Genomic DNA, 21,973 nt, shown 5'->3' on the forward strand with positions numbered 1-21,973 from the left:
CTTGCAACCAAAGACGTCTCTTGTTTGCCTTGAAAGGGGTGCGAGTTGATGGGATTCGGTAAAACTTGCGCGTTTTATTGTTTTTATCAAAACGGTTCGTGCAACTGACAGCACAACAAGACATGTTAGCGGCTCTTTCTGCAGGCGACATGCGCATTGGTGCCGGAAGTGACGTAGAGTGACGTTGCCTGATAATCCCTCTATACTTTACTCCATTACTTATTTTTCTTCCTACTTCTGACTTCTACTGATTACATTTTCACAAGAGTATCTGTACTTTCTTTTACTTACATTTTTAAAACAAACGTTACTCATTACTCTTGGATTCGGTTTAATGTTTATAAATATTTATTTCACATCATGTGTGCCATCCAATGCAGATCATTGGCACCATCCACATCTAGTGAAAACTAGTGTAATTGGATGAGTCATATAATGCAAACACTCATTGATAAGATAAGATTAACTTTATTGTCCCAAAGGAAATTTAATTTGGGTACAGACTCTGGCTGCTACATAGTCCAAACTATGTATCACCCTGCATTTACACATAAAAACACTGCTATAAAAATTCCATTATAAGGGAGTAAATAAATACATAAGGGAGCATATTACATTACATTCACAATAAAAAAATTTAAGAAAAACAAATAAATAAATAAAAATGATAAAAACTAAATAAAATAAAAATGATTGGTTAGCTATTCGTCAAATTTGTGCTGGAGCCAAAGGGAAATCATCAGAAGCAAGCATGTGTTCTTCAAACTGCAAACACGAATTGTCTATGCCATGCTACAATGTTGGATTCATAAAACTATGTTAAAATGTCTGAAAGGTCGAAGACAGGCGAGAGCGTATCGGTAGATGGAGACGGAGACCAACAAGACCTCCCTCATTCTTGGCCCTATCTCAAAGAATTTTTTCGAAATAGTCGAAAAATTGAGCTTTCAATTCATATAGTGATATCTGGCTGTTTTTTTTAAAGGTTGCTTTATACTTTAAGTAGTTTTTGGAGCACATACTTTTTCACTTTTACTTGAGTAAAGAGGTCAAGTTGATACTTCAACTTTTACCAGAGTGTTTTTAAACTGCAGTATCTATACTTCTGCTTAAGTAACAAAGGTGTGTACTTTTGACATAAAAATAAAAATAAAAAAAATATAACTGCGGATGTCTGGGGGACAGTGATTCACCTACATGTTATGAATGCTGCCGTACCATAAATGATAAATTATGAACAGTTTATTTTGTGCCTTCAAGTCGTTGCCCATAGGAAGACGTTACTTGGATATAACGGAATATCTTGAGAACAGCTCCAAATGACACAAAACTCATACGGGTGAGTAGAAAATGATTTAATAACGTAAAATCAAGGGGCCAATGTAAAAAAACAACAACAAAAAACGGCGTTCCCCTTTAAGAAATTATGGATGTCATTAAAAAAATAGATTTCGAAATGAATACAGTTACTTACACTATGAATTAACATAGAATGAAGTAATTCAAATTATTTATAGAGAGTCTCTAGTTTGTTGCATTGTTAATTTTAGGGTAAATGTTTTGGGACCTCTGTTCTAGTTATAGAGTCTACAGGCTTGGCTTTGTGGCTCCCCTAGCATAGTAAAGGACGAGCCACTGATGTTGTTTTTCTTCTTTAGTTATGTGTCCCTGGTCCCACCCTACCACCCCTGGTAAATCTGGTCTGGAACCGCCACTGTGAATCATTTTGTTGTTGCTTTTTTTTTATGAAACTCTGGAACCCATCCACATGAGCCCAAGTTTGGCTCCTCCAGCGCCCTAAGCTCCTCCCCCTTTCTCCCAGCGCTCTGCTCCTCTCTCCAGCTGATCGGCCCAGCGTCCCCGGTGGCCCTGTCCGTCGTTGCTTTCGACGGGCCCCGACTTCCAGTAAAACTGGATTAATTTTACGCGCTCGCCCGCCGCTCGTGTCGGCAGAGTTATTTACTTGAGGCCGAAACTCTGAGAAATAACCCGACTGTAGAGGAGAGCTTTAAAGCTCGGGCTAGCTTAACAAACAGGAGGCCTTCACTCCATCCACGGATTCACCTGCTACGCGGAGAGCTTGTCACGGCGGACAGACATGGGGGACACCGGGAGCGAGGGCAGCAAGGGTCCTAGCAACGTCAACGTTTTACCCCCGCGTTGTCCCTGTGGTTTTTGGGGGTAAGACAGAAAAGCTTCACAAACATATTTCCTAATTTTTTTTTCTTCCAACGGTTAGCTAAACAGCTAGCATTAGCAACCCTAACAGAGATGAGCTGCCTTTCTTGTCATTAACCCGTCCTCATTGTTTTGTAGCACTAGCTTGTAGCTAACCTTAACTGGCCTTGTTAAAATTAGATTGTGAGGTTAAACTATAAGGTAGATGTGTAGATTAAGATAATTTGGCATACGAGACAGTATTAATGCTTAACACTACTTAACACAACGTATTCAGCAAAAGGGGGGGATAGAGATAACCTAATGAATTGCTTTCATACGGAACAAACATACCAATGGTTCATTACTGTTAGTAAGAATCAATAAATAAACAGTTCTCCTTTAAGACACATCAATTATACGAATTTTCCATTCATATATTTTATAGGTTTATTAGCAGTACAAAATGAATTTCCAATTTAATCATACTCCTTATTACACCCCTCCTGTTCTGTTTCAAACATTACTACATAACTTTTCAAAGGTCAGAAAAGCTTTTGGAAAGATGTGCAGATTTTTCTTCTGTAGTTCCACTTAAAAATTCAGGGTGGACAGGGAGTTTCAATAGCTCATTTTCTGGTCTTTCCAGGGATGTTGGATTGGATTCAACCCTTGAAATTCATAGAGCTCTACCAGAATCCTTCTTGTCTTTGTTGTGTTCTTTGGGTTTCTGTACTGTCTGCTGCTCAGTCTTGACTTATGCAGCATATTTTCTACATTTATAAACTCTAATGTGTATATTTTCAACATTAAAGTTGGCAGTAATCATTTGTGAGTCCTCTCTTGGTGGGGGAGTGAAGTCTACCATACAATGATAATACTACAGTGGAGACTGAAAGAAAAGCTGAAAAAGACAAAGTAGAAACATTTACCTTCTGCTGATGCAGTTGGTCTCGTTGCCCTGATTTTCCTTCCTTCCAGTTGAAATTTCCTACTCTAGAAATGTACACTTCCTGGTGAAACACACGATTAAATAAATGAGTGATTAATAGTTGTCTGCAGCACTTGGTGGTAAGTTACACAGCTATTACAATCATTTGAATTGGTTGTTCCGCAGTAGAAACCTCTAAAAAAGGAAGGACTGGTGGTCCCTTCTTGTACCCTCCTTTTGTTAGATGCTCATTAGTGCCACTCTGAAGCCTGTGATAAATTGTATAGCTGATGTGTTTAAATGTTATTTGTATATTTTACAATAACATTTAAAATTACTCTGTAATAAATACAAGTTAAGGTGGCAGGGGGTACTTATACAAACTTTGACAAAAACATATATTTAGATCTGTACGTTTTTTATTTTCCAAATATAAACAATTAATTTTGCCTGTACAAACATCTGAAAGTTATTTGGCAAATGTTTGAAATTCCTCCAGTTTATCAACAAATAAACACAAAACAAATTAAATTGGGTGCTACAAGCTTATTAGGTGAAATGCACATCTAACCAGGTAATTAATTTTTACCTCCTTGTATTTTTTCTGTTAATGGGTACTTGGCCCATTCATCGGTTTTAAGTCACTGAATCCTTTTATTGTTTCATGAGCTACTCACATATATTCAAAATAAATGGAGAAACACACCTAAGCCTGAAGGACTTTTATTATTATGAATTAGGAAAACAACTCATAACAAACTTTGAAAATGAAAAGTCACCAGCCCATTCTAATGCTATGTTTACACCTAAAGCAGCAGAGGCAGCTAATTTACATGCATAGTCAATGGTTGATGCGCAGCAAAAGGTCCTGCAGTGCGTTTTCAGCAGCAGGAGCAGCGCGTTTGAGCAGCTGAAGCAGCACCTCATTAGCATCTGACCTCACGGGACGCGCTGCGAAAGCAGCAATTGCTGGAGTTGGAAAAATTTAACTTTTGCTGCTCGACATGCCACATAGACCAATCAGAGAAGCTGATCTGGGAGCTGGCAGAGAGACAGACACAGCACTGCCGATGCAGTGCGCTACGATCAATGAAACAGAATTAACGTCTAAATTAACTTAGAATGCCAAAATCTGCCAAGCATAAAAAATTAAGAAGCATGGGCGTTTTTGATGCTTCTACTGCTTGCGGTGTGAACATAGCATAACTATCTCACTCTGGAGGAGGACATGTTGACACTGTAGACGAAGAGTGTGTTTCATTTTGTTGGTTCATTTTTCACTTCTCATGTTTATTAAAACAAAACAGGTCTCAGTCCTATTTTCATTTTTTTTATTATTTTTTTTTGTTTACCTGGGCACAGTGAAGGTTTACAACCCTAGTACTAGTTTCAAGGCCAAACTAAACCCTTATCATAGTAACAATCAGTTGGTCAACACTACATTAACCAATTCCAGGCTGCCACACCAAAGGACAGCTCCCTGTCTGTAGTGCGAAGCTGCTGCTCTGCTTTCTGATGTCCTTTTTCCTTTTAAAGATGGGAGCTACGATCACCTCTTCTACTCTTATTGTAATTTTAACAGCGATGAAACAAGCTGTTATTATCATGATTTGTATACGGTTACTGTAATGGCAGCCTTCCTGCAACATTTCTTTTTAAATTTATCAGGCGGTTAAATCAGTGAAAAGTGGTCCAAAAAAGGGGTTATTTGGTCACCTTATTGTAAGTCCTGGGCGATGTGGCTGAAAAAAAATCTAATCACATATTTGTTTATCTTGTTTTTCCTACCAAATCCAATGAATACATGTTTCCCTCACCAGGGTTTTATAAAAAATGACAAATGACATAAATAGCTTTGAAAATCGAACTTTTATTTCAATTTAGGGCTGCAACTATTGATTTGTTAGCAGATCTATCCAGGGTTTGACGTTAAGGATTTTTACCACTTGCCCAAAGGGCAAGTGACTTTCACTTTTCATTTGCCCATAAACTATTTTTACTTGCCCAGTATAATGTTTGATAAATATAGTTCCTAATATTCATTGTTGTATATATATCAATGAAACATGTTTATTTTTTAAATGTTTTTTGTAATTCAGTATTTTTTAAGTTTACAGGTTCCTGGTGTGTATATGCATGCATCAGATAATGAACTCAAGCCTACATTACTGTGTTAACATTCTTTTCAATCCTTCCTGCATTCTTTTCAAACTAAACTTTGCTTTAAAGTGTTGTGTGCTTGGGAAAATATAAATTGTAATGTTAAAAATCTAAAAAAAAACTTGACAGGTTAAAAACTTAAGATAAATCACAAGACAGAAGTCAATGTCACAAATGAATAACTTTTATTTTAGAGTCACGGTATGTTTATACAAAATAATACTATTAATATAATGTGACTTTTCTAGAGAATCGTTATACATAGTTATTTTATACAGGGTTTCCACAGTCCTACATAATTTCAGAATTCCCTGACTTTTAACTGACTCAGGATTAGTTTTCAATGACAAAATAAATGTAGCAACAAGGCAATGATAATAACATAACAAGTCACCAATTTAACATGTTTAGCTCTATAACATTTAAATGCACCTCTCCAATGTCTAAGAGAAAAAAATTTAATGAACATTTTTAATGTATGACCTGCATCGCGAGAATGTGTACAAAACAACAAAAAGGCAACGCTTCTGGTTCGTTGTCATCGAATTTCCGTGATTTTAAAGTAATTTTGAGTGATAAATAAATTTTTTTTTTTGGGATCATCTCCCAACAATAAACACAACTTGCCCTGGGAGATTGGGCAATGGTTAACAACGAGCACTGCTATCTATTATTCTTTTGATTTATTGATTAATAATTTGACAGCATAAGGTTCCTTAAACAGAATTTTTTATGAAATTAAACCAGGGGAAACTTAAACATTTCCGCTTGAGTAGTTCTGGGTACAACATAGTGTATTTGTATTTTTTTTAAAATTAGTTACCCTGATAATTGGCTTCATACTCATTCAAAATAATGAATTTTATTCAAAATGTAGTGACACCATTCATGCTACTAATTTAATTGCTCTGGAGCTGTGCACTATTTATTTATTTTTTGTTCTTTGCTAGAAAAGCCAAAGCGTATCTGTCATATCAGTCTTTTTAGGGGGTGTGTAGTTATGTTAAAACATTAAGTGAAAGACATTTATTTTCATTTTAAAATTCTTAACACTAATTAAAACTGACATAGCTGTATACAATGTATAAAATGCACATCCTTCCCTATCTATTTGGTTAACAAAAAGAATTAAACATAAATTATACTTTCTAGAATAATTATATACTATATCAATATATTGTTGTGGAGAAAAAAAATAAGCACTCTCAAATTATAAGGGACACAAATTGCCACAACCAATACGCGACCATAAAAGCATAAAAAATATTTATAACATAATTTATTTTATAATTCCTCATGAGTTTTTACAAATTGTTCCTCACTAAATTTAACAGAAAATTTTAATAAATACCGCACTGCTATATCTAATATCCTATTTAAATTATATAATTTTATGTTGGCATTGTAAGAAAATTGAGAGCACAGTAATCTATAATTTATGATCTCATCTAGCTTTGTGACATCAGTTCAGCATACTCTCTGTATGTGATAGACCATCACTGTGTGAATAATTCAGACACCATGAGTGATAAATGTCTCAATAGACATTTTGTAAGATCTTTGATTTTTGATGGTAACTAACCTTTCACTATTATTTATCTTTTTTTTTTGTGTGTCACACATGGACACAAAAAAAAGAGATCTTTCCTAATGAGATATTCTCATTAGCACCGGGCCAGTGGTAAAACACAGATACTCTGCACGCTCTTCAAACTTCATTGAGGCTAAAGGCTGTAGAATAGGCTGCAGCATATTTCTCCTCCCTCATTCTATTCCTTCTTAATGACTCTGTGGTTTGATTGCCTCTCATTTGCAGAGTTAATAGAAGGATGGGATTTATATCCTCTCAGCATGCATGAGATTTGGCGTCCATCCTATTCTCCATTTTCCCCTTTTCTGCATCATACCCGAGACCCTGCAAGTGTAAAATATCAGGCACCCCACTGGTTGACTGCGGCTGACCCTACTTTTAGAAATGAGGACAAAGGTGTGCAGTGAAGCACCTACAATAAATAGAATGTGACTGATAGCAGCGACCGTCACACTTTGTGCACTGACAGTAAGAACGACTGTCAGAGAGGAAATAAGGGACGGTTCTGAAGAGGAAGGTAGAGATATCTGATGTAGAAAAGGTGCACTATTAAAACCATCACTGGTCATCTCTGTGATAGTATTATTCTAAAGATGTGCTTTATGGGAAGCTTTAGCAAATACTTCAAGGACTATACAAAATCGCCATGCTTTTGTCCTAAATGCCCAAGTTATTTAAATACACTTTTGAATAGATTTTACACTTCCATGCTTATTATGACTCTCACTAATATTGATGCTGGCTAACTTTCAGTCTTCCTTACTCGGTACTAAAGTCAACAGAAGGAGTTCTGCTTGCCTTTTAGTCCTTAGTTATGTGGCCTTTATTGATCAGAAAAAGAGTTTCTAACAAAGAAAGAACCATCTGATTTTATTGCATAAGATGTTTGATATGAAGTTTTGGAAGGATTTAAAATAGAGCTTTCCTAGAATAGAAAAAGCACAACAAACATTTGGACATGCTTTTGGGAACATGTTAGGACTTTAGGAGGGAAGAAGCAACATACTGAGTCGTCACAATGAATAAAGTATGCAGGGTTGGACAGAGTTTCTGGAGCTGCTAACAACAGGGCTGTGAGTCCATTAAAAGACAACTGGTCTTTAAAACAAAGTTTACATAATTAGTTGATTAGAATTTTAAAATTTCTTCAATCTATTTAGAAATAAGTAAGATTAGTGGGAATTTATTTTGTAATTTTAACCTATTAAATTATGTATTTATTTTTTAAAAACTTTTATTGCAGTGTAAACCCCTTGTCTTGAATAGGCCATCTTTCCTAATATTGTATCTGAGTTTAATTTCTACTTCTGTCGCCATTAGACTGGTCTTGTTACTCACCAGTAATAGGTACTTAGACTTGTCTGCATTCTGCTTTTCTGAATTTCTACACATCTACTTGATTAACACGGCATCTTTCATCCCCTTCTAGGTCGAGCAAAACCAAGAATCTTTGCTCAAAATGTTTTGCAGGTAAGTTATTCTCATATGTTCACATCTGCTCTGATTTGTCATATCTCTTACTGTCTTAAATGAGGAGTACGATAACTCGAGTTGATGATAATCTTTAGCAACTTAATACAACTGAGGGTGATAAAGCGCTCTGATTGAAGGAAAACAACTGATTCAAAATTCTGTATTAACAATGTGTCTCAAAGCACTAAACTGCATTACAAATCATTTTAAATTTAAAGTCCTTCACCATTGTTATTAGAATGCAGATAATTAGTAATAAATTCAGTAGAATTTACTATAATGCAAAAGGCTTGCACAGCCACAATGTTAAATGGTAACTCAAGATGTCATCTGACTCTTCTTTTGTGTGTAATGGTTGACTTCACCTGAATGTATTATAACCCCAGTCTTCTAAGGAATGGCAGTGCTTTACACAGAGATTTCAAGACTAACAAGAAAGACATTTTTTTACCTATTGCTAAAACTTGGCAATTGTTTTGTGTGTTCATTAAATTTGTCCCTCTTGGGGTGAAATATCTCCAAAATAGTTTAGCATTCATCTCACTCACGTTATAATCACATTTTCCCACATGCCAGAAAGTCTTGGCATAAAATCTGTTCAAATCTGTTCTTCATCCAAAGATGCATCGCTGTGCCACACACACATGTTTTAAACCTTGCCCTGTTAGCTTTCAGCTGTTTCCAAAACATGAAAGTTGTCTTGGAATATGCAGACTAAGGCAGCAGAAAACCCATCTCACCCTTCCAATTTCTTCTTAGACACTGAGAAGAAACAGTCGAACGATGATTGTGCCCCAAAGACCTCTTCAAGCACCACCACCAGCAGTCAGACAGACATCTTCTGTAGTGAAACAAACAGCATTAGTCAGTCCCTGATGTCGAGATCCAGCAATTCAGAAGAACCTTTGCCAGGAGAGACTGGAGTGACATCTGTTCATATTCAGAATGGTAAGAGCGCATGATTTGTTTTGCATTCTTTTTAAATTGTGCTTTAAAATAAAATATGTTTTTGTGTTTTTTTTTCGACGGCATTCTTGTTATATTTGTAGTCATGAGTTAAGTAGCGCGCTGTCAATACCAGTAGTGCTCTAAGTGACTCAGCTATGCAGTTTTTATGATCTTGCATGTGTTCAATTAAAAACAAAATCCTCAATAAAGTCTCTTAACATATAAACACCAAAGTAATGAGATTACTACAAATTAACTCAACATTACAATCTGATTGACCGAGACTTGCTGCTCGGTCAGCTCCATCTACGTCTTTTTATTTCACTGCATATTAAATAGGACTGAAACAATTCATTAGATTAATCGATTATTGAAATGATTGTCAACTAATTTAGTAATCGACTAATCCTTAAATGAATTATAGAGACTTTAAATCATGCCTTTAGCTGACAGAGCAACCCACTTAGAGCAATAATTATACCAAGATTGTTAAAAAATATGTTAACTCTGCATTTAAGATAAAAAATTCTGTCAATATGCTCTATCCAGAACTCAAGTGGAAAAGTTTGAGTTTCACCAGGTTTAATTCATCCCATTACTCTGCCACACGTCTTGTTACGTTAGTTGATGGGTTTAATAATTCGTTTTTTTCTGGTAGATATATATATTTTTTTGTTTAAACTAGTGTCAAAATCAGATTAATTTAAATTGCAAAAAGCTTTCAAACGATAATTTTAATGTAAGACATCTGAGTAAGGTTAAAGCATCCAAAGTGGGAATGCAGAAGACTAGTAACTGAACTGTTTGTCCTTACAGAAGATGCTGGAAGACTGATAGTACAGAATATTTTCTAAGAGAGAAAGTCTGAATAGGACACCTTCGTTTGCCCAGGCATCCGTCATCTCTGTATAGTGACAAGTATACCTGTGAAGGTCTATTTGGCACAGGGGGAAGAAATTGACAATAAAACAGATGTGTCTAGCTTTTAGACAAACAAAAATTATCAAACTAACATCAAATCAACGTCAAATGTAAAATAACTGCCAAACTAATTTTTTCCACAAAATTCTAATAATTACACAATATATTGCAAATCTTTTTTGACGTTTGAAAACTACTGTTTAAACTACCTTAAAATATGCTATGCTGAACAAATAAATTCTATTTTAATTTTTTTAATAGGATTCGATTATGTTAATCGTACATTTGTTTCTCTGTATGTATCTAGACAAAGCAGCACCATGTCCCATGTGAAAAAAAACAGAACAAAATATCTCACTGCTTACTAATGGATTTCATAGTGGACAGTCATGACCTTTTTAGCTGATACTGTGTGGAAAATGCTAAAAGAGTATCCAAGCAACCAGGTGCGAGCTTATGTTTATCATGCCTTTTTTATTTTTATCTGTGAGCTTTTCTGAGTGACCTCACAGTGTACCCATCTGTCTCTGTTACAGCGTCTTTACAGTACAGCATGACATTTTTTTAACTTTCAAGATCTCAAAAGATCTAAGACAGAAAAATAAAATGCTAAAATGTTCTGTAATTATGACAGAAGCAAAGTTGAATCAAGGAAATAAGCTGTCTCATCTTTGCTCCCTTTTACTTCTGTTTTTCAGGTCTATCAAACACAGAATCTGTCCTGGCTTCACTTTCCACTCCCTCAAAACGCTCATATGAATCTGGTATGCTTCAATCTCTGTTACTTGTTTTTACCACTTGTTTGTCATTCCCACTTACACAGCTAATCTCAAGACTATTGACTAGATCCAGAGGGGATTTGTTTTATTCCTTGAAGTAATATAAGTAGGAGGGACACATTGAAGGTTGCCAGGGTGGGCAGAGACCTAAACATATTTCAAAGAGCAATACATGGAATTTACAATTTAGAAAGATACAATAGGACATGAACTACTGAGGCTCTCAGAAGCTTGTACCACACTGGTAAAACATCATTTAAAAATCCTTGTGCTTAATAAATCATGTTGAAACATTTCCACTTGTTATATACTGAATATCCTGTCAAAATAACCAGATCAGAGGAAAAATCAAAAAGCTGATAGCTAGCTCAAACATTAAAGCAGTCCACATAATGGAAAAGATGTGACGAAGCTAGACAGTTTTGACCCTTACACAAAACTGAAGGATCTGGATAGGAAAATATCAACTGGCCGATAACATTAGTACAGGAAATGCAAGAATATCTAAAAAGTGCTGGCTTTTAGCTAAATGCATTCTCCAAATTTCTAGACTACAACTGGTAGTGTGCTCCGGTCTGATTATACTAAGCTTGAACTTTAGGACTAGACCACAGCTCCATAACATCTATTTGAAACAAAAACAAAACAGATCATCAAAACAACACAATATATACAATACATATAAATGTACTCTTTTCAGACTTATTGTCCCAAAATATAAAAAAAATTCTATTAAAAAAAAAAAAATCTGTCCTAAAATCTGTGTGTTTTTTATGCAGGCCAGTTGGTTATACGTCAGCTTGTACACCTAAATCTGGCCCATCATTTATCAACGGTCATCTGTCAATCAAATGGATGGACGTCTGTGTCTTCGGCAGGCGTAGAGTTAACAGACCTGGCAGTGTGCGAGGCAAGGGCTCAAACATATACGGCTATAAGTCTTCTACACCAAACCAAGCTTCTGCCGCCCTGGCAGTAGCTGAAAGTAGAAAACAATCATCGTCAGCTTTGAAGGAAAGCACTGCCTTCTAAGACAGACTGGGGTCTACCATTTATTAAGGTGACACAAAAAAAGGCTCAGCTTATTTTTATTCTTTTGATTAAGATCAGAGGGCAGAGGAGGACAAATGGAACATCTTATACAATTAATTTATAATTTTATAAGACAGTTGTTGTTGATACAAATTCAAAAGTAGTGTAGCTTAATATGGCTAACTGACCAAGCTAAAAAAGGCTAACCTGTTAGCTACTAAAAACAGCTAGCCACAGTGCTACCCAGCTCTCCCCCATTTATATCATGGTCCAACAGTTACTTTGTTCACCAGAAACAGATTTTTTTTTTGTTTGTTATCGTGAAGGTAAAACTTAATCGTTCATTAGACACGCTAACGCTACAGAAGCTCCCGATTCAGCACATGGATGCTGCGTGATGTTATTGTTGTCTGGGTCACCACTGTGTTTTACATTATGTGGCAACCTTCAGCCAATCGTGTAGCGTAACGTTACTGGCAAGCGCAAGACCCGAGGAGATCTGGTATCTACACTGCCACAAAGATCCCGCCCCCTTGATACAACACCAATCACAGTCACTTAATTCACTCGTGTAAAGTCAGGCACCACTCGAGAGAATTCGGAAATGCAACAGTTGGAACAGCCGATTCCCTACGACTTTAACAGCAGTTAAAGGGTATCTGCTGTATTTGCCACGTCTGGCTCTAAACCTTCTTGGGTCCCAGAAGGCTAACAATGAATTATATTTTTCAGCACCACACATTCCAAGCATACATTCATATCAAGAAAAGCATGACTTCTCATGAGGAAAACAAATAATTTGTAATGACTGAGCTATAGTCCAGAGCAACATTAACAGAAAATTCAATAGGAAAGGGTTATGGGCAGAAAATCACAATCTGATAGATGTGAACTGTAGAAAGCCAGAATGAGCACCTGTTGCTGTGAGAAATTCTCTAAAGGAAAATTAGTTCTGAAACTGAATCAAAAGTGGCTTTTTAAATTTCTATCTCAAGAGCCTGCTTAGATATGCAACCACCCCACAATATTTTTCTTATTTTGTAAACTTTGAGAGCCACTTTAAGTTATATAGAAACCGTATGAAATGATTTAAGATGGCTGTAGATAATATGCTGATCTCTATTCTGAAGTCATATGAGGATCGGCGTTAAACACACATTCCCAAGTAGCAACCTTTAAATGTAAGGTCAAAATCTAAATCCACATCCTTTGGCTCTGTTTTCTGCGCATTTTTCATAAGGTGTTACGTATAATCATAATACGGTAATAATGCCTATATAATCCAAATTAAATCTGTAGAGACAGAAATACTTTGGTTTCATATCAAATTTGAATTGGTCTGTTTTAACCTATATAGATTATCAACAGCAATATAGGATGAAGGAAAAAAAAAACTCAGGTAGAAAGGAAACCATTTTTCACAGCTTGAAACTGCACATGTCCAGACTCTCACACACCCGCATATATGGAGGATCGATGAGCCAGGCTAGTTGAATGGGGAGGGGGATGTCTGACTGTACTGCATGGCCTAGTTCTCAGAGATTTATTGAGTGCTGATCTGCATTTTGGCAGGGCCAGGGAAAAAGTCTGCTGGATTGATGAGAAAAGCTGAGTTGAAATTCTAGCCAACCAGCGGAAGCTTGCTACAGGCGCCTACTGTCCCTCTTGTCGGCCATGTAATCTAAAACAGGAGACCTATTAATCTTGCTTTCTCTCTCCTTCTTGTTTGACACCAAACCAGGTTTTGCCCTCTCCCAGTAGTGACTACTTGTGGAATAATCTTCATACCATTTTACTTGAATAGCCTAAAAAAATGTTTTTTTTGCCAGAAAACATAAATTTTTGCACTTTAACATTTTCCACACAAAATCTTTGATACAGAACGGAAATCTTTTATAAGTTTGACCAAGATGTCATCAGTTTTTTTTCTCTTATCTTGTGTTTTTTATATGTGCACATTTCCCTTTGTCCTAAGCCTCAGAGTCAGAAAGTGACTCCTCACCAGAGAAGCGGGCAAGAGTGGCAGAGGTTCCAGAGGGTGAGGAGTGTTCATCGTCATCGTCATCATCATTATCATCTTCGCCATTTTCTTCTCGCAGCGGCTCTAAACAGCGGAGCCGCAAACGTTGCCATCGCTGCCAAACTAAACTGGAGCTGGTACAGCAGGAACTGGGCTCCTGTCGCTGTGGTATGATGACATTATTAGTTACATGACCTGTATAGATTTATTCATGCTTAATGGAATGATTCAGACATTTATCAAGTATACATATTGCATACAGGATCAGTATGAAAACATTTATTTTGTTAAATATATTTAACATACTGAAACTGGAGTTGGACTTTTGTCAGAATAAGAAGTTATTTAGAAATGAGGCAAAGATGAATCAGGATAAAAGTTATCTAGTAATATTAAAAACGTCTCTTTACTGTTGCATTAAATCAATTTCCCCTAGACAAACCTGCCACCATAAGCTGATGTATTGTTTTGAGGAAAAACAAAACTGTCTTGTACGAAATGTACACTTAGCAGATGGATACTGCATTGCATACCATGCGGACAAAAACTTTTCAGTCGAATTTCAGTCGTTTTCTTGACATGTTCTAACAAACCTTTAACACATGTCTACGGGAGGAGCTTTCACAACAAACTAATCAACCAATCAGAAGTGGAGTTTAGGTAACGATGAACAATAATAAATGAATTCCTATCAGTAATCATCTTCTTTATAGATGTTTTTCTTTTCCAATGCTTCAGAAAAATTGCCTCCATTATAACTATTTCAAATCAACTGAAATGAAAGGTTAACATTTCCTGTTCAACACATTGACAGTCGATATTAAAAAACCCCAGGTCATCATGGATACTGTGATGACTAGATTTCTAAATTAAAGGTATTGTGGAGGATTTTTTGAAAAAAAACAGCCCTCTCCAAAAAAAAAATAAATAAATGCGCGTGCAAGACCATGCACGAGCCCATTTCTCCTCGTGCACGCCCTGTTTAAAATGTGCTCCTCTCATAGCTCATGCAAGCCAACTTTGTCCACATACAGTGGGGACTATATAGTGGAATTTCTAGCAAACAGACGATGATCACTGCTTTTTTCTCCCCGTTGGTCACGTAACTCCTCCTGCGCCATCTTTGTTATTAGTCGCTGTTGTTAGGTAGCTACAGCCGATGGCAAATCCCAGAATGCCATGGCAAATCCCAGAATGATTTGCGAGGAGAGCTCTCTGCTCAAAGCATTCTGGGATACATCTGCCTCTTCTGAGGCCTTTCTTTTCTTCACATACACTTCGTATACAATTTTTTTTTTTTACAATCCTCGGCCATTTTCAAAGAACCGCAGTGAGAAAGGTGAGCTTCAATGACTGAAACCGTAGCTCACCACACATATACGCCTGAAAGTATGCATGCACAGAAAGACAGCCTTTCGTAAACATATCATCAGAATGATTGAAGATTAAGAGGACCGCTTTCTTAGATGATCCACCCGGAAATAAAAGATCGTCCTCTATACATTTAATTAGTAAGATTATAAATACATTTTTTTTTTTAGCTTTTAAGTTTCTAAGCATAATTTAAAAATCTCTGGATGGCAATGTACATCAATACGACTTTACCTAAAGTCAGCTAAACATTTCTTGAAGAGTGATCTGGACAAAAGGAGCTCATGCAGGTAAGGTCAGTCTAAGGTTCAGAGGTGAATTACAGCTGTAAACAACCTTTGCAGTGAGTATTATATGCCTTGAAAAATGATTAGCATTATCTGGTTCAAAGTTTTAATTACATTTTAGAAAAAAAAAAATGCAGAAGATGGAATCAGCTTTTGCCTTGTTGTTTGGTTTTGTGCTTTTGTTTGCCCACGGGGACAATTGCAGAAAGCTTGAATTTTTCTTATTGCTTATAAAACATAGGCCAATTACCACAACCCCTAATGCAGTTAAAGCCAATACTTGGCTTCCTAATTAACTTGTTTGCATACAAATTAAAGTACTTAAAACGTCAAAGCTCCTTCCTCTTAAAAGGCTGATCTCCTTTAATAAATGCAATAATGTTTAAATTGGAAATGGACATGTCCTCCTTTTTTTCATTACTTTTTTACACCCATCATTGTTGAATGCATTGGCAATAAATCTCTAGTAATCTAATGCTTACTATGAACATTTGGCTTTTGCAAACAAAGAGGGAAAATTGTGGCAGTTATAGTAACTTTGAATGTTGCAGTCATTTGAGATAATTTAGCTAATGGTCCTGATAATGTGCTACTGTGTGTAAGTTAAGAAGGTCTAAAGATGAGTTAAAAGTGCAAATGCTTTTCAGATTGTAAATGTGGGTGGGGGGGTACTTCTATTGCTAAGAAAGTGATCCAGTGTTGCCTCACTCAGCAGGCATCTGCTCGCTGCAGCTTGCCTCTAATATTAATCTTTCTAAGTATTGGTGTGACACAAGGGAAAGGCTTTGGTATTTAACTCTAATTAACTCATTCGTTTTGACATTAGAGGCTAAAAAGCCCAGGAACATAATCATCTGGATTATGTTGCTCCCAGAATATCTGAAGCACGATTACTAAAGTACCAGGTCCACAAGCAGCAACTTAAGTAAATCGAGATTGCTGTGATGAAACTTTTTCTTTTTTTCAGTTCATGCTCTTTAAGTTTTTATAGAAAACAAAATCCTTCATTAGGTTTGGATATTTAAATAAGACTAGATCAATATGCATACATCTCCATAATTTAAAAAAAATCTGAAATTATTGTATTTTGATTGATTTATTTCCGTTGAAACATATACAGATTTATCAGATACAAAGATGTAGTTCAAGTCTTTCTTTCTCTTCAATATCTTATGACCTAAAAACTTAAACAATTTAACCAATCATGTTTAACTCAGAAATACTATTTTTTATGTCCATTTCTACAAAATACTTCAGACTATTGAATTGTCATGTACACCCTTCACAAGTCAGGAAAGCCATAAACGCTAAGTGTTGAACTGGTCCGCTGTTTAATCACCAACATATCCAAGCCTGTTGGCAGAAAGTACAATGGAAGACAATAAGCGTACTTAGAAAAGATGCAATAAAAAACTAAAATAAATTAGTTTGATAAGGCATGCACTGAAAAGAAAATTCTTTTTTATGTTGTTTACATCCGTATTAAAAAACTACATTTTTTTTAACTCAAGGAACTTCAATAAATTATGAATTATTCAATAACAAAAGTACCAAAATAGTTATTTAAAACTGACATGTTGTTGTTCTGCACTTTACCTTGGCAGAATTGATCACTGTGAAAATTTTGTGCGCTTTCAAACTCGTCCACCAGAGACTGAGTGAACATGTTCGCTGTCAGTTTCCCGTTCCATCTTGGATTCTTGGATTCAGAATGAGGGTGGGGCTGTTTGTATTTCGATGGCATTTTGTGACACTGACCTGAAAGCGCAGTGCGGCCAACATGCAGCGTTTAAACTCGCGCTCAACTCTCAAATACAAAAAAAAAAAAAATCTGCTTCGCAACCTGTGTGCTCCAGCTTTAGTGTTTCACTTGGAGCTTTCAACAACGTCTCTGCTTGCTGGCTGTGCTGTTTGCGTGGGATCCCTTTCCCCCCGTGCTGGATATGCTATTTGCCACAACATCACAAGTTTCGGTCATTCTGTTCCTCTGTTAATTGTCTATCGGCCGACGACCAACAAGAGACTTTTTGGTCATTTTCATCTGAAAAACTTCAGTGGCTGAAATTTCAGTTCATCGCTACTTTTAATAATTTTATTTACTGAAAGGCCCCCTTTAGTCACCAAAAACTCGGTGTGACTCAGGCTACATAACATGCATTGCAAAAACACACTGCTAGAAGGGTCTAGTTGGGATTATTTCAAAAGTTTTTTTGGGGAGGGGGCGGGAATTCCAAGACATGTATACAGAAAGGATATTTATTTTTTTATGTTTAGTTTTAAGTTACATATCTAATGCAGTCTATTCGTAGGAAATGTGTCACTTGTTAACACGTCACAGCAAAATAAAAGTGGGAAATTAAGCCTCATTTTTTATAACTCTGCAAGACATATGGTTAATTTCTGCAGTCTTGGGCTTGGTTTTAATTGCTTTGCAATCAGATGTCAAACTGGACCTTTAATTACCTTTTATCGAATGCCAGCAGTGAATGCCAGTACATGTGCTAAAAAGATTGATGCAGAGAGCCAACAGTTTCAGATTCTTTATTGCTAATTCTGGGAGAATATGCATTTCTTTCTGTGGAATAAAGTCAGAGTAGGAAACGGCAAGTAAGCAAAAGGTATCGCCTTTTCTTACTTGAGGTAGAAATGTGTATTTGATGTTGAATATAGTAAATGAAAAGATTTTCCCTTTGTCTTCCCAATGACTCTTCCTTTACTGTGCAGGCTTCATCTTCTGCATGCTCCATCGTCTTCCTGAGCAACACGACTGCCTCTTTGACCACCAGGGGCGCGGACGTCAGGAGGCTGTGCTTAAGATGGTAAAGCTGGACCGTAAAGTGGGCCGCTCATTCCAGCGCATCGGGGAGGAGTGTTCTTGAGCAACCATTTGCTCTTTTGGAGCCTCGGCTTTCAGACAGTGTCTCAGCGTTAACGTGGATATGGGTTTTCTCCTATAATTCTTCAGGGTTTTTCACAAGTTTTTACTTTTTGGAAAGCATTGCTCTATTTTATAATTGGCTCTTTTGTCAAATTCTCCCCTTACTCTTATTTGTTTAACTCCAGCTTCTTTTGGTCTGATAGAATCCCTTATACCAAGATACCTATTGGAAATGGAAAAACTCCAACATTTTAGAGAAAAGATGATGCTTTATGAAGCACTCTTGACCACAAATCTATGAATGGTGTGTAAGTATATAAATGGATGTCAAAATTAAACAGTTATGTTTGTTTTGGAAACTAGCCTGTTCTCTTTACCTCAGAAAAAAAAAAAAAGATCAGCAGGAGAAAGGGAGAAAGTTCTCCTTCTTGCACACTATGGCTTTGGCGCTGTTTCTAGGTTCTGCTCTTTACCTCAAAATCCAGACCAGAGCTTCTTTGTACCTGCGTCAAGTATTGACTTTGCGAGGCAAACTAGATTGCCAAGCTCTGTTCGAGTCCCGTCTAACCTGCACTGGCCAGCCAGCTCCTATAACCCTAAACCTTTCAGAAAGATAAACTGCTTTTAATCACCCACCTCAGGATATCCAAAACTCTCCCTGCCCTCACCCTCCCACCAGCTTTCTTTTTTCCCTCGCTCTTCAGAACACCAGTTCGTCATTTATTTTTTTTTTTTTTCCAGATTGTCTGAAACTGAAGGTGCTTCTGCCACAGTGGACTATAAAAACAAAACAAAAAAAGTGGGGGTCCATAATCAGGACCTACAGACTGTGTCGGATGTGAACACATGGGGACAGCAAACTCCTTGTTCTTGGATTATGTAGACTTAACTTCAATGTTTGGAATGGGCTATAGTTTTTTTTTTTCTTTTTTCAATTTGCTTATCCTCTTATCTCTCACATATAGACATTTCTTCTTCAAAACCATGTTCTTTAATCAACAAGTATAAGGGTTTTGTGTGCTTGGTGTATACATTAAACGACTAGATTTAAGGACATAAGAGACTGTGCTAATGAGAAATCTCTGGACCTGAAAAATTTGCATAACGAAGACTTTGGAGTGACGACTGAAGCTGCATTAAACAACCGAGGGAGTTGTGTTGGACTGCGTTGTTTATTCAGGTCCTGCACTTCATGTTTAGCCGATCACTGCTGGTTAGTTGCAATACCAGCAGACAAAAGCAAGATATGTTTGACTTTCTCTCTAACTAATATGTTGTTATTGCTCTCTATAAGTTTTTATTTTCATTTAGCAAGATGATCAACTTACCCCAATATGCCGCCTTTTCCTTTATCATTTGTTTTTTTTCCTCCTCTTTCCTCCTCCTTGGTTTGTTACAACTGAGGGAACATAACTACAGTGTGCAAAGTGAAATAACATTTGGCTGTAGTTGCCTTTGAATTATTTTCTTGGTTGGCAGTGGAAAGGTAAAAAACAAACAAACAAAAAAAGGTAATAAATGCAACTTGTGTATCTTAAAGGAACCCTGTTTAACTTTTAGTTTTGGGACTTAAGCTTTTGGTTGTGATGTGCTTACAATTTAGGGAAAAAATCTGTTCAAGACACACACACACACATATATATATATATATATGTGTGAAATGTTTCTTTTATTTTTCTGCTTCCAGTTTCCTGTTATGTTACCGATTAAAAATAAACTGGGCTAGACAAAAATGGTAATCTTGTGTACTTGCTTCCAAAAATTCACTGTGTTCTTAACTACTGAACATGAAACATTTGCTGTACCGTTTATTTAGAACGACTGGAAGATGAGCCAGTTGAGTCTTGCTGCGTTGAACTTGCTCCCTTGAGTGTTCTAATATTCTGATAGTTTTTATAGAGATATAAACGTCTGTTTACAGCTCACACAGGGCTGCTATAAAGCTACTCTAATTCACTTAACATCTTTTTGCTAGCGTGTATGTGTGGAAATCCAGGAAACCTAAAAGGGACATTTAACTGAAGTTGCTTATGTTTACTGTGCTGAGCTTCTGAGGTGTGCTGCACTGATTAATGTTAAGGGGGGAAAAAAAACAAAAAACTTTTGTTGTGATCAAAACTTTCCAAAATGTTAAAGTTGTTAAAAATTGTACACATATCTTTTAAGCATTTCGAGCCTGATCTGGTGTGCTATGGTTTTTTCTCCTGCAGCATAACCTAAATGAACTTGAGTGTCAAGGTTGCAAATTGATTCTTAATTCCTATTCATGATATCAAGTCAAACTGTAAAGTATAAAGCAGTCCAAGTTTCTCAAACTACCACAAACACATTTAGTTTGGAAAATGAAGAACGGGACACTCTCCTCCCAAACATTTACCCTTTTTTCTGGTAAACAGAATGTTTGGAATCAACAAGATGATTTTTAGCAAATGAGAAATGGCTGGTTTTTATTTTTCTGATTTTTGCCGTTACCCTTCTATGAATGTTTTTTTTTTTTCCCTAGTGTTTTTTTTTTTTTGTAGAAATGTGATCGCTGAGGTAAGTGAGATCTACATGTTTTATTTGTGATTCTAGTTTCTTCTGTGCCCTTTTTGCTGACATGCTGTAAATTTGATCAGCGACTCATGGGAGACAGCACATTTGTTTCATGCATGAAGCTTTGAAACCCCTTCCATAGTAATAAACGACAACAGCCTTTTCTAAATTGCTCTTGAATTTTTTTTGGTTTGGGATGGGGATGGGTTGCGTCATGAAAACTTTCGGCCAAATGAATATTCTCAAGCAGGTCCTGTTTTAAATGATTATTTTTTTAGGTGTATGTAATCAAAATTCAGGGATTGCAAGTACTTTATCCACATAGGTGGCTTTGCCATCAGAGGTAAGTACAGTTCCCAAAAATTGTACTCAAGAGTGGTACTACTTTAATATGTTTGTACTCAAAACAAAAAAGGAGTCATCCAAGAAATTACTCGGGTAAAATACAAAAATTTTCTGCAAAAAGGGCTGCTTCAGAACTGAGTAAAAGTTGGATAGTAACATCAGATTTAAAGTTTAGAAATTATGCTGATAAACAGGCTTGATGTGCAAGTTCTGACATTTTAAAGACTCAAAGGCCTAAAAAATAGAATAAATTAATGAATATACAATTAATACAGAAGAAATACTTGTACCTTTTTCGTTTTCTAACATAAAACTTAAAAAAAAAATAAAAACGTAACATGACAACTTGTATGTATGTTAAGAAAGGGTAACAAACTTCCACTGCTAGTATCTACTGTTTACTGTCTATTTTTTTACTCAATTAGGAATAGTAAAAGTAAGAAGTACGGCACAGTAAACCTCCTAAAAGTACTTTTTTTTCCCAAATTGTTACTCAAGTAAATGTAACTGAGTAAATGTAACTAATTAGTACCCACCTATGTCAT

General features: G+C 36.3%; 1 protein-coding gene across 1 annotated transcript; it reads left to right on the forward strand.

The window, feature by feature from the left end:
- Positions 1–1,805: 1,805 nt before the first annotated feature.
- On the forward strand, positions 1,806–18,803 carry LOC119794624 (AN1-type zinc finger protein 3-like). The gene is made up of 6 exons (XM_038302253.1): positions 1,806–2,181; positions 8,269–8,309; positions 9,072–9,260; positions 10,880–10,945; positions 13,968–14,180; positions 18,395–18,803. The coding sequence occupies exons 1-6, from the start codon at positions 2,099–2,101 to the stop codon at positions 18,547–18,549; spliced, it is 747 nt and encodes a 248-aa protein (XP_038158181.1). The 5' UTR covers positions 1,806–2,098; the 3' UTR covers positions 18,550–18,803.
- The last annotated feature ends 3,170 nt before the right edge of the window (positions 18,804–21,973 follow it).

Source organism: Cyprinodon tularosa, unplaced genomic scaffold (assembly GCF_016077235.1).
Source record: "Cyprinodon tularosa strain WSP-4 unplaced genomic scaffold, ASM1607723v1 ctg485, whole genome shotgun sequence".
NCBI lineage: Eukaryota > Metazoa > Chordata > Actinopteri > Cyprinodontiformes > Cyprinodontidae > Cyprinodon > Cyprinodon tularosa.